General features: G+C 38.6%; 1 protein-coding gene across 1 annotated transcript in view; it reads right to left on the bottom strand.

The window, feature by feature from the left end:
- Positions 1-1,663: 1,663 nt before the first annotated feature.
- The window catches only part of LOC146463142 (lectin-like), a 65,785-nt gene continuing 50,598 nt past the window's right edge, over positions 1,664-16,850 (bottom strand). The window contains exons 5-6 of the mRNA XM_085084813.1: positions 2,825-3,013; positions 1,664-2,243 (exon numbers count right to left, since the gene is read on the bottom strand). Coding sequence (XP_084940939.1) covers positions 1,807-2,243; positions 2,825-3,013 — 626 coding nt within the window. The 3' untranslated portion in view covers positions 1,664-1,806. The remainder of the gene's footprint in view (positions 2,244-2,824; positions 3,014-16,850) is intronic.

Raw genomic sequence — 16,850 nt, 5'->3', positions numbered from 1 at the left:
GTTTCTTGCAAGAAGTGAAAGTTCACCTTTAGGAATTTCGTTTATAGTTGTAGCACTTGATTTCCAAGTATTTTTGGCACAAACAATCTGGATTAAAACGTCAAAGTCCAAAGAATCCCAAAGAGCACGCTGTTCAGTTGCGGCGCAAAACGAAGAAACCAACTTAATATAGAAATGGTGTTGTCAGCCAATCAGGAGCAAGTATTTTCGCCGCTAGACCAATCAAGAGTGAGTAATTTTGCCCTTGGTGAAAAATTAAGAAAAAATGTCCACTGTTTCGACCAAAAGCATTCAGTAATTTTGCACTATATGTTATAAATCATAATTACACGAATAATATAGGTGACTGTAAACATCCTATTAAAACAACGGCTGCTTAGCCCAAACTAGACGAGGGGGTGGGGGGTTGGCGAATTCTGCAGCGGAAGCGTCGACTAACAGCCTTGACAATTATTTTTAATAATTAAGCAAACGACATGATACTTAGCAGTTTTTTAAGAAACACGGCTAACAAGAATTGATGTGGTATTGAGTGTTCAATGAATTTGATGTTTTTGTGACAATCAATTGAGTGGCGTGTTTTTCGGAAGTGGAATATTCCTGTTTAGTATATACCGCACAAGTGAATAGTACTTTTCGCGCGCGCTGATTGGCTAGCTCGGAGGTAATTAGCCAAGTACTATTCACCTCAGAGCAGCCGAAGAGAAACAAGATGGCTTCCCGTTTCGCCACGGTTACTTAAGAAGAAATTATTTCGATAAACGACGCGGCTGTTAAAAAAAATACATAAATGGCAGCATAGTTTGATTTGAAGGCATTAAATGGTAAGATATTTAATCTTTTCAACCTCATATTCCAAGGCGAAAAATGAAAATACAATCCCTTGTTTACGAAAACTGCCGAGCACTAAAATTACAATGAAAACAGTGAAACATCAAATATTTTTCAGCATGGTTTCAATAACAAGACGAATTTCACAGAAAATTTGAAGAAATCACACTGCAGGAACTAAACAAGTGTCTCCAAAAGTTTTATTTGTCTCAAGAAAGCGAGACGGAACTTTCTACGATAAGAAATCGCTTACCGCGCGGCGCGCGAGATTTTAAAATTTCATACCATTTGTCGGTATATTGTCAGAAATAAAATAATTTTTTGGTCCACTTGTTATTCAGCTTGTGTGGCATATACTAAAACAATTATTCACCTCAGTGTCGGTGAAAGTGATGGATATTTACCGAGCCGCTTCTATTCACCTCCACCTCTTGGAATAATTGTTAATTAAAACGCGGAAACAGATATTTACTCGTAATGAACCTTTATTGCCCAGAAGGTCACCAAAGCAAACACAGGCACGACACGCAGTTGTCATAATCAGAGTCTCTGGTGAATCCACTCAGATTTTTATCAGGGTGGGGTAGAAAGAAACAATTGCAAGACTAAACACCCTACAATTTACAGTAGTTTAAAAGCCATGAAATAAAATTAAAAAATCGAGTCAATGTTTCCAACACCTTTTTTATTTGACTCAATGTTGACCTTAACTTACAATACAATTTAACTAAAAGCGACTGGGAATCGCTTTTGAATATACCCCGAGTCGATAACAACGATTAGTTGGTAACTTAAAAGAGCCTTATCATAGCCGCGTTCACCTTCAACTTAATTGCCTTAATTAAAGCCACGAACAAACTAGTCTTACCGCTTTACCCTTAAAGCTAATCCATTACTTTTGCATAGTAATTTTTCAAATAGAACTCTTTCACCAAACTACTTTCAATGCTTTACGCTGGGAAGGAGCTAGTCGCCCTAAATGGACTTCTCGCAAAGAATAACTGGGTACTTATCAATAAAATTAGGTTCCACCAAATTACAGTGTACATCATTCCACTTTTTTCTGTAATTCTCGTAGCCTGCGCCAACCACTCCAAACATGTGGCCGCAATCCTCTCTACCTCTCCTAGGCGCCCATGCAGTATACCCTCCATCCACTGGAGTACCATCAATCCAGTACAGCCTATCATTTCCCTGGTTTCTCAGGATTCCAATCCACGCACCACCCCATGTGATCTTGTCCTGCTTTGAAACCAGGTCAGCGATGAATTCGTTTTCATCTGCTGATTGAATTATGGGCAGGTCTGCACCCCGACTTTGGCAGGCTTGTCGAGCAGCACTCCAGGCTTGGGTTGGAGTGTCATCGATGTAGTAACACGATTCACCGTGCCTGACCCAACCAGCCTCACATTCTGAAGAAGCAAAAGAACGATAATCATCATCATCATCATCACTCATCATCGTCATCATCATCTCCATGGTCTGTTATTCAGTCCCGTGTTTTTTGGCATGTATACGTCTACATCAAATCAAGAATATTTTCTCAGGTTTATGTATCGTAGGTAAATGTTGCGTGATTTAAACTATAAGACAGTGTGACTTCAAGAAACGTTCTGCAAAACTTCAAAATTAACTGAGTTACTCTTTCTAATTAGCCGTTTCGCTTTGCTAATATCAAAAATAGTTTTCATGAACTTTGGTTTCTATCGCTTGTATGTACTCCTATCCCGAGATCGGAATGCCACAAAAGTTTGCATTCTTAGAGGGAAGCAAAGCTTAATTAGAAATCTCTCCCTCTTTATGAGACAAAAGTCAGTAGAGTGTAAATCTATTGTTATGAACAAAGTATCAACTGCTGTCCAACTGTTAAGTAATTCCTAAATTCCAGTGCATTTTCTTCTGTAATTCTAAAAAGACGCCGTTACTACTTATTTTTATTAAAAGCTTTCTTCAAGTAAAGAAGTTAATCTCACTCTCTCTCGCTCTTGCCCACCTGGTTCGCATTCTTTAGTCATTGCGGATAACTCATTGAGTAGCCTCAAAACCGCTTTCCTGTTTTTCTTGAACTTTTCTTTTTTAACCAGTTGTGTAATCTCGTTTATCTTTTCCTCCATTCTTCCGCCGATACCATTTCCGTCGCCCCCGTCATTGACAGAGGCTAGAAACGACTTTTTGCGCAATACTACGAAAAATAAAAATGATAATTATGGTTTTTCATTACTAACATGTGTTTCTGACGTAATAACATTGGAAAATAAGAATGTATGTTCCCGCTTTTTGACTTTCCTCATCCCCCACCGGCCTACACACTGGAAAATATTTGCACAGGCTACCCACTGTAAAACCTGTTTCTTTTTAACTTGCTGTATTTCGCAAAGCAGATCAAATCCAGATTTGAAATATTCCCAGTCTTTCTGAACGGATCCTGGCGTGGGTCGAGCGGCCAAAATTTCTCTTTACTCAGCAAAACCAAAGTGTTTGATTAGAGAAACATTTCTGGGGTGGACCGAGTGTGAATAATGATTCTTTCTGAGGAGAGATCATACACGCTTCGTGGTATGAAACGACAAAAAATGAAAAAAAAAAAAAAAACTTTTTTGAGACGTCCTCTCTTTGCTAGAAATCGAAAAGACGATATATCCAATGTTATCTCGATTAAAAACTAGGCAATCATCCAAAACAGAGATTACTTATCACGGCACGGGAGAAACACCCTCTCTCGTCTTCATCTAGATATTTTCAGGTTTAATTTTATATCGTTTGTACAATTCCATTAGCCTTTTCATCCAGGATTCCACTGATTCAGTTTGTACTCTTCCTGATTCACCTTCGACAGCCCTATGCCGTAGCAACGTTCTAGTTACCTACTTGAAGCTTTAAGTCATTGTATTCAGCTTGGATTTGTGTTGCTTCTTCTCTAATCATCGGCCCATTTATAGGCAACATAGCATCTCTAGCAAGCAGTACCAGTGGTATACTGATTCATTTATTTCTGGCTATTTACCATCTCGCGATCTCTTGTTGTTGAACGTTTCGTATTACGCTCTTATGTTTCGTTTTAATATCCACATTACCTTGATTATGGCTTTCCAACGCCGAATAATTCAGCCAGTTTTCTGTAACGGTCTCTGTTTTTTAGCATGCCAAACACAATTGTTCTCCCCGAGGGTTAAGGTTTTCTTTTGCAACCGTTCACTTGCTCGTTCAAACATTTTGCTTGCAAGTGGAAATGAAACCAGAAACCGTCCCAATGTTCACGGGATTCAGACGTTGAAAGCAAACTCCGGATGTGTCAATGGCCAGTACAGTGTGGAAGAACGGACGTGGAAGCAAGACTGAGTAGCTGATATGTCAATGGATTGTTGCAGCTGAATTCCTTTGTGCGTGGACATCATGTTCTTAAGGATGAATGGACACCTACTGTTGGGCTGTTGGCGAGGGTTAGAATTGTATGCGAGAACAAGAGAACTTTTACGAAAAATTTAGAGCGGCTGCCTGTAAGAATCGAGAACTGCATTTCAGCGACCACTTGGTTGAATTTCTGATATTTCGTCTGAAGATACCCTTGGATTAACTATTTTCTAAAATCATATTTTAAAGTTCCTAGGTATTTTATTTTTAGAGAAAATTGAAAGAGTTTGGAATGCGGCCTAGGTGCGGTCACGGGCAGATGAAAACCGCGAAAATTTAGGCCAAAGGACGAACTCCGTTTAAGGTGTAAAAGAACCCAATGAACTTGAAACTTTACACAAAACTAGACCAACCATCCCACAAGATAATTAAATACAAGAAAGATGCCTGGCTACTTTCTAAAGCATGCAGGTTTGTGCACGCTACTCAAAATGGCCTTGAAACTAACGCTTATTTTCATTAAAATAAAAGTGTTTCTCGTATGTAATTTTCTCTAAATTAAATTTCATAACTGAGAGCACAATTGGTAAGATAACTGGCAATAATACGAAACAAGCTTTGACGATTAGTTTTTTGAAACAATCCAAAGAACGTGAATTTAATAGAGCCCCGAAAGTAAGCAGCTCGGTCAACAAATTGTATAAAAACCTAAATACCTCAAAATTTAGAAGAAAAAAAAAACTCACTTTGACGAAGGACAAAGTCTTGATCTGTTGTAACTGCTCCTTGATATCGGGTTATTAACCTCCTTTTCTTTTGCAGTCCTCTGCAATAAGATAGCTCAAAGCAAGGATGTTCTCCACTTTTTGTCTCTCAGTATCCATGGCATCATCCTTTACTTCGCTCTTTGGAATTTTGTTTTCGTCCCACACAGGAAGTTTCTGATGAATTCTCTGACCCTAATGGAATGCACATGAACACATGCTGTTCGCTGAGAAAAACTTTTTTAGAGCTTCTTTGTTTTTATCGTTTTCCTTTGACATTGAACCGCATTGCTTGAGGCCTGAGCGTGCATTCTCTTGTACCTTCGTGTTTACGTAGCAACGTATGGGGAAAACACTTGTTTAATGTTAACCGCGTGCTTCTGTTTCTGGCATACCATTGCTATCGTCTGTAAAATTCAACTAAAAAAGCGTCATACTCAGTCTAAACAAATAAAACCAAGCGCTTAACCTCATAAAGAAATATATATAAGAAAGTTCTGCTCAGCCTGGGACTGCACTTTCTCATTTCCATTCCGCCCGCGCATTTAGGGCCGGAAAAAAGGAATATTTTACCATCCAATAGGCAAACTTAAGTCAGTCGCAGCGAGAAAAAAACATTCATTGTAATTCAGTGTTCCCCTAGTAGAGTAATTTTAACAAAATTAAACCACATTTAAATCAAAGGTTCCTGTAAGCTAACTCGTGAAGGCAGAAGAAAACAATGGCAAGGTATAAAACATTGTTCGCATCAGTATGTTTGGTTGGCCAATGACTCCCTACCCATAAAGGCTTACTGAAGGGGCATCACAGGCATTTTATTCCTCATCCTACGCCGCTTAGATTTTAAGCCGTACCCCTCAGCAAGATCAGTGAGCTCCCTGAATAGTTTTGTATTTTTTTAAGACAGCTTAACGATAACTCGTTCATTACGAATGCGCGCATTCACGAGTTAAAAGTGTGTGACAGTAACTCCTACAAACCGTTTTATTAATATGATCCTTTATGAAGCACTGTGCGAGCACAATCCTTTTTTGCACGCGAATCTGGCTCGATATCCAAAACTTGTTTAGCATTAGTAAGGTACGACTTTATTTCAAGAGGGTAACACGTAAACAGTAAATACCTTTCTTTGTACATAAAATATTTCTAGAACGCTGACCAAGAGGGCATAATCACTGAAGTGATTTTCTTAAGGGGAGAACAAGGTATAATTCCTTGTTTTTAGCGATTTTCGAACACAAGGTGAGTTCTCCCTATGCAGAAACGGGCCGCACGTACTACTCTTGAAGCCAACGTACTACTCGAACAGTAACAATAATCAATCACCTTAACTGGATTCCCTTTTAAAATGAAGCATATACCGATCGATGTGCTCTGGTCTGCAAAAGGATCATAAACGCATCTCTCAGAACAAACTCTAACGCCCACTCAAAAAACACTAGATATTGATTGCTGGAAACGTTTTCCTGTAAATGTTTTATTGCAAATACTGACTATCCATTAAATAAGAGTAGGTTTTTGATTTGATTAAATTTGTACTTTTGCCTTTGAGGGCCACAAGATCGTCAGTAATTTTAGTTACTGTTTACGTGTTACCCTCTTGAAATAAATTCGTACCTTACTAATGGTAAACAACTTGTGGAAATCGAGCCAGATTCGCATGCAAAAAAGTATTGTGCTCAGACAGAGCTTCATGAAGGTTTTTGTAGGAGTCACACTGTAACCATATTTTTTTATTTATTTAAACAATATTTGAACACGACATTTGCTCTGAGAGCAACTAAGTGCTCACCGAGAGAGCTTACGTCGGATCAACTTAAGTGTCATTGTCTGAGAAAGTGTTCCAGGGGCCAAAACTTGTGGTCAACCGATTTGGCTGAAACTTGGCACACAAGTTGGTTGCCATGAGATATTTCAAAAGCCAATTTGGCTCACTTCTCTGACTTTAAGTTTTAGAGTTTCAGGGGGGGTCTCATTTTTTGCCCTTTGAGCACAAAAAACCTAGCCTTTCAGGGGTCATTTTGAAAGTGCCATAAAACCCAACTGGTAAATTGTGTTGCCAAATGAATTTGATTATGAATCTTACTACAATAGAGCTTTTATTTCATGCATGTAACTTTGCCCTCAAGGTATTGGGCAAAGAGGAGCCTGGGGCTAGAGTTTGGCCAAAATTAATGTCAAAATTACAACTCAAAATTGCCATTTTTCAAAAAATCAGTGTATCTACCTGCCTTCTTGCATAACATCCGTACCTATGCCATTACTTACTTTATTGACCCAATTATCAAAATCAGTTGAGAAAAATTTGGCTTATCACCGTTTGTTGAATTTTTGCCACAAACACTCCATGCCCCTCTAAGGCCCTGCAAAATGGAACGTTGAGCATAATTCATGCCATGAACAAACCAAATTGTTGACATGAAGCCCTGATACTGTATTTGGTCAGATATTTTGAATCATCTGCTGCTTTGGTATGACCAGGTCTTCCTCTTGCCCCGGACGCATCTGGCCCCTTTGAGTTTTCCTTCAACCATTCAGTCATATCATTCTCGCAGGATAATAAAGGAACCATTCCTGCTTCGTGCGGAGCCCATGCGGTGGCACCGTACTGATCACTTACCCCTCCAAAGGAACAGAGTGCCATCGTGAAATTACCCTTGAATTTCTTACACCTGATAAAACATACCCGCGAAACGGAAGAAGAACGTAACCTCGGTCCAGTCCCCACTCTCTCCTATGTCCGAAATGATTTTGCATCATCTCAATGCCCTGGCCTCGTTTGGTTATTGTATTTAGCAATACAAGTTTTTTGTTTTACTATCGAGCTTTCCTAACTGTACATTCCCTCTTGACAGATGGTTTCATTTACTCCGCTCTAGAGGACTCTGAAGTAACGGGTCACATCGACACTGCTATAAACTGCAGCTCGCATATCTCTATGTATATATCTATGTATGCATGGCCATGCTCCTTTACTGGTGGGTATTTACAAGAACAGTTCAGGCTGTTAACAGACATAGATTATATGCTAACGAACGTTTTCCCTAAGCTAACTTTATCTTGTAATCATAATAAAAATCAGGCCTGACAAAATATGGAGACTAATTTCCATGCTTGGAGCAACGGAGAAGAATTATGACTTGGAACTGAATATTAATCAATGAAAAATTCAAGCATCGTTTAGAAAGATCGTTATATCGAGGTAAAGCCTTTATCATTATGCTGTTTGATGGGTACTGGGTTTTCAAAGTACAAATTAACCCTTGTTTTGCTAAATCAGGGTATTTGTTGTGCTAATCAAAGGCCTATAAGAGGAATTTTAAGGTAAGAATCAGAGTATTTCTAAACAATTAAACTGATTTGGCTTTAACAATTCATTTTCACTGACCAAATACAGTATCAGGGCTTCATGTCAACAATTTGGTTTGTTCATGGCATGAATTATGCTCAACGTTCCATTTTGCAGGGCCTTAGAGGGGCATGGAGTGTTTGTGGCAAAAATTCAACAAACGGTGATAAGCCAAATTTTTCTCAACTGATTTTGATAATTGGGTCAATAAAGTAAGTAATGGCATAGGTACGGATGTTATGCAAGAAGGCAGGTAGATACACTGATTTTTTGAAAAATGGCAATTTTGAGTTGTAATTTTGACATTAATTTTGGCCAAACTCTAGCCCCAGGCTCCTCTTTGCCCAATACCTTGAGGGCAAAGTTACATGCATGAAATAAAAGCTCTATTATAGTAAGATTCATAATCAAATTCATTTGGCAACACAATTTACCAGTTGGGTTTTATGGCACTTTCAAAATGACCCCTGAAAGGCTAGGTTTTTTGTGCTCAAAGGGCAAAAAATGAGACCCCCCCTGAAACTCTAAAACTTAAAGTCAGAGAAGTGAGCCAAATTGGCTTTTGAAATATCTCATGGCAACCAACTTGTGTGCCAAGTTTCAGCCAAATCGGTTGACCACAAGTTTTGGCCCCTGGAACACTTTCTCAGACAATGACACTTAAACCCGCATAAACACATGACAGAGACAGACTAATTAACAGGGCTAAAACGAGTACAAGTTAAAAAAAGAAACTACAAAGCTAAACTAAGAAAAACGAGATGAATGGGAAATAAATGGCTAATCTTGCTCAAATAAACGAACATTTGACTGAAATTGCAAATCCGGAGAACCAAACAGAAAATATTCAATCTTTTTCTCGTCCGAAGCCAGAAGCCATTTACCTTCTAGTATGTGGGCAGAAGAGGTAAATAAAAAAAATACGATGAGCAGCACACATTGGACAGTACAAAAAATAGTGCTGAACATCTTCCACAGGTGCGTTGCAGTGAGGGCAAGGCGGAGAAACAACACAATTTCTAATAAAAAGGTCGTGATTAAGGGTACTATTTTGTACATCTAAAGCGAGAGTGATTAACAGAATCAAAACGATTACCTAAATAATACAGGGGACTACAAGATGAAACAACAAAATAAGCAAGAAGATTATGCTTAAAATTACCGACTGAGGAGGACATTCTAAGTTCTAAAAGCAGATTATTCCATAGCTGGGTCGCAGGAAACGGAAAGGAGTTCTCATGCCTTACTGTCCGTACAATGGGCAAAACTAAATTTCTGGAGGAACGAAGGCTATAACTTGACCTCAAGCTGACTGCGCTAGGACAAAGATCAGATAAGTAAGGAGGGGCAAGCTTGTAAACCAACTTATACATCATTATCAACTTGTGAATTTTCCGTCTAAGATTAAGCTCAGCCCAAGAAGTTTCGCGCAATAAGCAATCCCTACTTGAACCTTTAATAGCCCCAGTAACAACTCGAGCTCCTATCTCCGCATCACCTGATGAGAATGTTTAGCTGTTGAGTCAAAACCATGCTAAAATTAAAACGAAATACCTTTCCTTGTTCATAAAATGTTTCTACAACACTGACCAAGAAGACAATATCACTGGAGTGATTCGCTCAAAGGGAGAACAACATGTAATTCCCCGGTTGAAGGGATTTTCCAACACACGGCGAGTTCTTCCTATTCAGAAGCGGGCCGCACGTCGTACTCTTGAAGCCAACGTACTACTCGAACAGTAACAATCAATCACCTTAACTGGATTCCCTTTTACAATGAAGTATATATCGATCGACGTGCCCTGGTCTACAAAAGGATCATAAACGCATCTCTGAGAACAAACTCTAACGCCCACTCAAAAAACACTAAATATTGTTTTGATTGTGCCCACATCACAGACGCGTGATGCACCTTTACTGTAGGGACTGTAAAAGATTGGAACAACTTATCCCAATCTCTAAGAACTTTGATTTCCTTGACAGAAAGATAGAATTATTGAAAGCGATATTAAACTCTCAGAAGACAAAGGGATCGTCTACTATAACATAAGACAATAGCGATCTTACTAGCGATATTTCATGGGGTCGCAATTTCAATTACCCCCATAGAATCAAGTTTGAAAAAAAATAGCTTTATTTTATCGTTATTTTTGTGGACCATTTTCAACAATTTTAATTTTTATTATCAGTTAATAATGGATTGCTAGAAATATTTTCCTATAAATGTTTTATTGTAAATATTGACTATACATTAAATAAGAGTAGGTTTTTGATTTGATTTAATTTGTACTTTTCCTTTTGAGGGCCACAAGATCGTCAGTAATTTTAGTTACTGTTTACGTGTTACCCTCTTGAAGTAAAGTCGTACCTTACTAATGGTAAAATCGAGCCAGATTCGCATGCAAAAAAAGGATTGTGCTCGCGCAGTGCTTCATGAAAGATCAAAGAAATAAAAAGGTTTGTGGGAGTTACTGTCACTCATTTTTCATACTGTCACCATTTTTCGGACCACATGATGAGAATGTTTAGCTGTTGAGTCAAAACCATGCTAAAAATAAAACAAAATACCTTTCCTTGTAAATGAGATGTTTCTAGAACACTAACCAAGAGGCCAATATCACTGAAGTGATTTTCTCAAGGAGAGAACAACGTGTAATTCCCTGGTTTTTTTTAGCGATTTTCGAAGACACCGTGAGTTCTCCCTACGAAGAAACGGGCCGCACGTGCTACTCTTGAAGCCAACATACTACTCGAATAGTAACAATAATCAATCACCTTAAATGGATTCCATTTTGCAATGAAGTATATATCGATCGATGTGCTCTGGTCTGTAAAAGGATCATTATAAACGCATCTCTGGGAACAAACTCTAACGCCCACTCATAAAACACTAGATATTTTATTGATTGTGCCCACACCACAGAGGGGAGATGCACCTTTACAGTAGGGACTGTAAAAGATTGGAACAACTTATCCCAATCTCTACGAACAAATAAGTCCTTGACAGAAAGATAGAATTATTGAAAAAGATATTAAATTCTCAGAAGAGGAAGGGTTTGTCTGCTATAACATAAGACAACAGCGATCTTACTCGCGATATTTCATGTTCATGGCGTCGCAATTTTAATTACCCCCTTGGAATCGAGTTTGAAAATTTATAGGTTTATGTTATCGTTATTTCAATTTTTGTGGACCATTTTCAACAATTTTAACTTTTATTATCAGTTGATAATTGATTGCTAGAAATGTTATCCTGCTAATGTTTTATTGATTATATTAAATAAGAGTAGGCTTTTGATTTGATTTAATTTGTACTTTTGCTTTTGAGGGCCACAAGATCGTCAGTAATTTTAGTTACTGTTTACGTGTTACCCTCTTGAAATAAAGTCGTACCTTACTAATGGTAAACAAGTTTTCGATATCGAGCCAGATTCGCATGCAAAAAAGGATTGTGCTCGCACAGTGCTTCATGAAAGATCATATTAATAAAACGGTTTGTAGGAGTTACTGTCACACACTTTTAACTCGTGAATGCGCGCATTCGTAATGAACAAGTGATTTAATTTGTACTTTTGCGTTTGAGGGCCACAAGATCGTCAGTAATTTTATTTCGTTTTAATTTTAGTACGGGTTTGACTCAACAGATAAACATTCTCATCAAGTGGTCCGACAAATGGTGACAGTATGAAAAATGAGTGACAGTAACTCCTACAAACCTTTTTTATTTATATGATCTTTCATGAAGCACTGTGTGAGCACAATCCTTTTTTGCATGCGAAACTGGCTCGATTTACATAACGTGTTTACCATTAGTAAGGTACGACTTTATTTCAAGAGTGTAACACGTAAACAGTAACTAGAATTACTGACGATCTTGTGGCCCTTAAAAGCAAAGGTACAAATTAAATCAAATCAAAACCTACTCTTATTTAATGTATAGTCAATATTTACAATAAAACATCGGCTGTATCCCCCATATGGAAGAGAGAGAGAATATTCTAAGTTTGTATTCATTTGTTAATTATTGTGGCTAGCCGGTAAAAGGAAGCTTGTACACCATCGATCCTTCAACATGATGTTTCTAAGCTGCCGTGGTGCTCAGACAGAATTTTTTATTTGTTTTGACTTATTATAACAATGTTTTGGCAGGAAATAGAAGCACGCATGATCTATGGCAAGAAGCTTTTGTGAATAATTTGGATTATCTTTGATATGAAGGCTCCGACTTCTCTGGGTATACAAATTCAAGTGTTTGCGTTTACAACTTTACTAGGGTATACGTAAAAGGTGGGGAAAAAAGCTGATTTGTGAGAAAACAATCGAAAGCTCGCTCAAAATAAAAACAAAGGCAAAATTCCAAACGAGAATCCTTCAAGCAGACTTCTTTACACGATAAAAATTTTAAATTGTAGTTTTAAATTTAACACTAAACTTACCGATTTTCGAAGAATCCAAAGGAGGCAGCCAAGATTCAAGGCAAAAACTCGAAATTCTATTCTGAAAATTTCTCTCACAATGACTCAGTTTTAAATGAAAGATTCGATTAACTGGAGGAAATTGAAACATTTGGCGTATATTTATAAAATATATTTTAAACCACGTATAATGGGCCTGTTTTTGTGGGCATGACCTGTCAACCAATCTCGCGCGCGCATTTAGTGGAACGAGCAACCCACCCACGTGAACAACTAAGCCTTCGTGGGCAGATGTGTTCCATCAGGCTGGACTTTCAAAAGTTTCTGGTTTTCCGTTTTAAAGAAGAAAATAAAAGAGGCATTGGTCTAAATTAACCGAGAACTAAATTTGCCTCTCAAAACGTTTTCGAATACAATTTGGAGTGGCAAAGTGACAAAAGTTAATGTTTCTGGGATTTATTTTCGAATAGGCCTGTACGAACGTGTGTAGTGGTTTGCGGGCAAAATTTTGCGTGCTTAAAGACTGCCTTATTTCTGTTAACTCGATCTGTTACCTCCTCGCTGCTTATCTGCTGATAATGGCTATGACTTTACGCTACACAAACACCGAGTGGACATAAACAAACTCTGCCAAAAGATGCAGATTTCAGAAAGAAAAACTAATCGTCGAAACAAATGGTAGCAACCGTTGCAGAAACGTTAACATTGAATACTCACCCAGGAATACTGTGCACTGTGACTTCGCCTAACGCGAGTCGTCTAATTACACTGCAACCTCGCGTTAAAATCTTCTCAGTATTAAGTAAAATCTTATTATTATTATTATTATTATTATTATTATTATTATTATTATTATTATTATTATTATTATTATTATGCGGAACGGTCCCCGCTGGATTAGGGTAACGCGGGCTCTGGTAACGAGATTGGGATCCCCGCTGTGCACTCGTTCCCAGACTCCCGTTCCCGGTTCCGGTTCCCCGTTCCCTTTACCCGTTGCCAGATTAACATCCAAATTTTTCCATTTTTGATACCAGAGGTCAAATCTAATAAAGTCATTATTTGGCCCGCCAATGAAAAATAAGTGTTCCCACCAAAACGATCGCCCACGCAGTAAAGAAAATTAGTTTGACAGTCTGTATCTTGGTTTTAAAACTATATTAAGATAATCATTTTTGGAGACCACAAATATCAGCTCCAGTAAACTTCGTCCATAAGGTTTCATTTTGCATGGCCAGTAGATTATCGATCTGTTTTCAGGTTACAGCTTGATTTATTACGCAGCAAAACACCAATGAGGAATATCTCATGTCTCACGACGACATGACAAACTTGGCAGTTCGATAATTGTTAAGTAGTTATGAGTAGATCATAAAGAATAAGTTAAATTAATTACAACCCGGAATAAAATCAGTAACTTCACCAAATGATTTTCAACAGACTTCGCCGGCTCCCCTAGCGCGCCTTGGTTCCGAACTGCTGACTTACCTTGAAGTTTCACTTCTCGACAGCCGAAAAATTTGACAGCCTTTTTCAAAACAAGTTGAAACGAGGTGTCCGGAAAATGAATAAAACAAAGGACAACAGAAGAACTGCATACGGTCGTTATCGAATACAAGCATCAAGAGTTTCGCGCTTCCGGTTGTAACACAATGCCTTATGGGATAGGCTCTCCAGAAAAGTGGGCACCAACTCCCGAATGTCCGCCATAGTGAATATATCCGGTCACGTTTGTTTACCTTGTATCTTGGCTTATTTCTGCTCTTTCAATTCATCTACTGGCATTCGTAATCAGCTAAGTACGGCTAAAGATTTAAGTGAAGTTTTGTGAATAAGTTTGAGGGAACCAATTAACCGTTAAGTCGTGATTTCAGGCCAAGAACTTGTGATTGAAATGAGTTGTGAGGAGTCTCTAACTTACGAAGAAGTTAAAACTTGGCGTTCAGACGCTCCAAAGCTTTATTGCCGTAAACGATGCTTGAAAGTTTCCGGAAGCAAGCAAGAACTGTTTGCACGTGTATTTGCAGCCTCGGAAATGGATCTTCTCTACCCGATCCATCTACTCTGAAAGACTGGCTTCGTGAAAGTGATGCCATAACATCCTCACCACCGATTTTTCTTAGTGATATTACCGTATTTCTTGTGGAGGATCACCCGGGAAAGGACGTGGGGAAGGGAAACAGCTTGAATGGTGGCTCACAGTCGCATGCATATGTCTGTGTCCCGTTCAAACATTCATGAACAGGTCTGTTTGGTCCATTTATTCAGCTTTTTATCGCTGTTGGGACATCGAACAACTACACAATTCGGGTGCCCAAATCCCATACCTAGAGAATAAATCCAATCAGAATGACTTTAGACGTGAGGCATATCGATCACCAGCCAACATCCCACTCGAAATTCATATAGTTTTACCGCAATATTTTCGTGAGAAAAACATCAATAGCCACAAAATAGATTAACTCACCACTTTATATAATTGCTGACCAATATTCAAGGTTTAACGGGAGTATTCGATGGTGGAAAAACGCAGTATCAATCGGAGGTAAACAAACGCGATCGGGACAGGATATATTCATTATGGCGGACATTCGAGAGTTGGTGCCCACTTTTCTGGAGAGCCTATCCCATAATGCATTTGTCACAACCGGAAGCGCGAAACTCTTGATGCTTGTATCCAAAACCGATGTTTTCGACGGTTTTGAAGCTGGCGACGACTCGCTTTATAAATAATCATGACAAACAGAAGAAGTAAATTTGCTTGCAGCAAAATTTCCGCTCTTCCACGTTCGTGATGTTGTTTGCTTTTCAGCCTCCACGCGCGTGTACATTTGACGTTTTCGCTGACCAAAACGTATGCCTGCGGTCGGCTCTGCGATCGTTGCGATTATATGGAAATAGCCTTTTTTGCGATCGTCTGCGATTGTTTGCGATCTGCGATCGTCTGCGATCATATGGAAACCAGCCTTAAGACATAGCGGAGCTTGCTGGAATCTGATTGAATTGCAAATTATTTGCTAAACTGCCCTGCCCACTTTGTCGAATGTTAACGAAAAAAAAGAAGCGCAAAGCCGCTTTGCAAAGTTCAAAGTTGCATGGTTTTCCAGCTTTGAATTTTTTCTGAGTCGTCGTTACATTAAATCCTTGTTGACGTTCTTCTTGCTGTTAAAAGCCACTGAGGAAAGAACGAAAAGACGAAATCTTCACAGACGACGAAGAAGGCCTTGTGAAATAAACACGTGGACACTGATGCTCGACAACTTTCCAACGAGAAGGTACTTTGGCACACAATCGCTATCTTCTTATTAACAATTTAATGAAGTTTGTGATCCATATCGATAGCAAAATTACTGCGCAATAATATTTAAAGAAGCTGGCGTAGATACTATCTAATCCACAAGTTAATTGCCATTTTGAAAGTGTTGCTGGTGAACGTTTAGCTGTTAATTATTTTAAAAAAAAACACCAACAGAAACTATGAACACATAACATACAGACAGTACAACGGTAACATACTCCTCAGTAGCTTTCATTTGAATGATCACACTTAAGGATTCCGTCCACAGGCTCAAAAGTTGGAATCGCCTTGTACAGCATAATGAACAGCACCACAGGAAAGTACTGCTCTGTAGCTTTCATTTGAATGGTCACACTTAAAGATTTTGTCCACAGGCTCAAAAGTTGGAATCGCCTTGCACAGCATAATAAACAGCACCACAGGAAGGTACTGCTCTTTAGCTTTCATATGAATGTTCACACTGTAGGATTTCATTCACAGACTCAAAAGATAGAACCAGCTTGTACAGCGTAATAAATAGTACCACAGGAAAGTACATCACAGTAGTTTTCATTTGAATGGCCACACTTAAGATTTCGTCCACAGACCCAACCCTTAGAACCACACTGTTCAGGATAGATCCTCTCTAAAATATGGCTAAATGGCCAGAATAATTTATCTAGTGATTGTCATTTTATTTCTAAAACAGTTTGGTTCAGAAATGTGTCAATCGGTCTGACGGCTTTATGTTTAGTTTCGATTGAAATCTGTGAATATTAGGGAAATCGCTGAGCTCTGTAAAGGAAAGTGCCCACAAACTTTAGTCCATACATTAGAAAATTGGTATTCGTGCTTTTGAGTTA

Source organism: Pavona decussata, unplaced genomic scaffold (assembly GCF_977016875.1).
Source record: "Pavona decussata unplaced genomic scaffold, jaPavDecu1.1 SCAFFOLD_180, whole genome shotgun sequence".
Taxonomy (NCBI): domain Eukaryota; kingdom Metazoa; phylum Cnidaria; class Anthozoa; order Scleractinia; family Agariciidae; genus Pavona; species Pavona decussata.
Note: the sequence above shows the minus strand (reverse complement) of the source record. Positions and strands in the feature narration are given on the sequence as shown.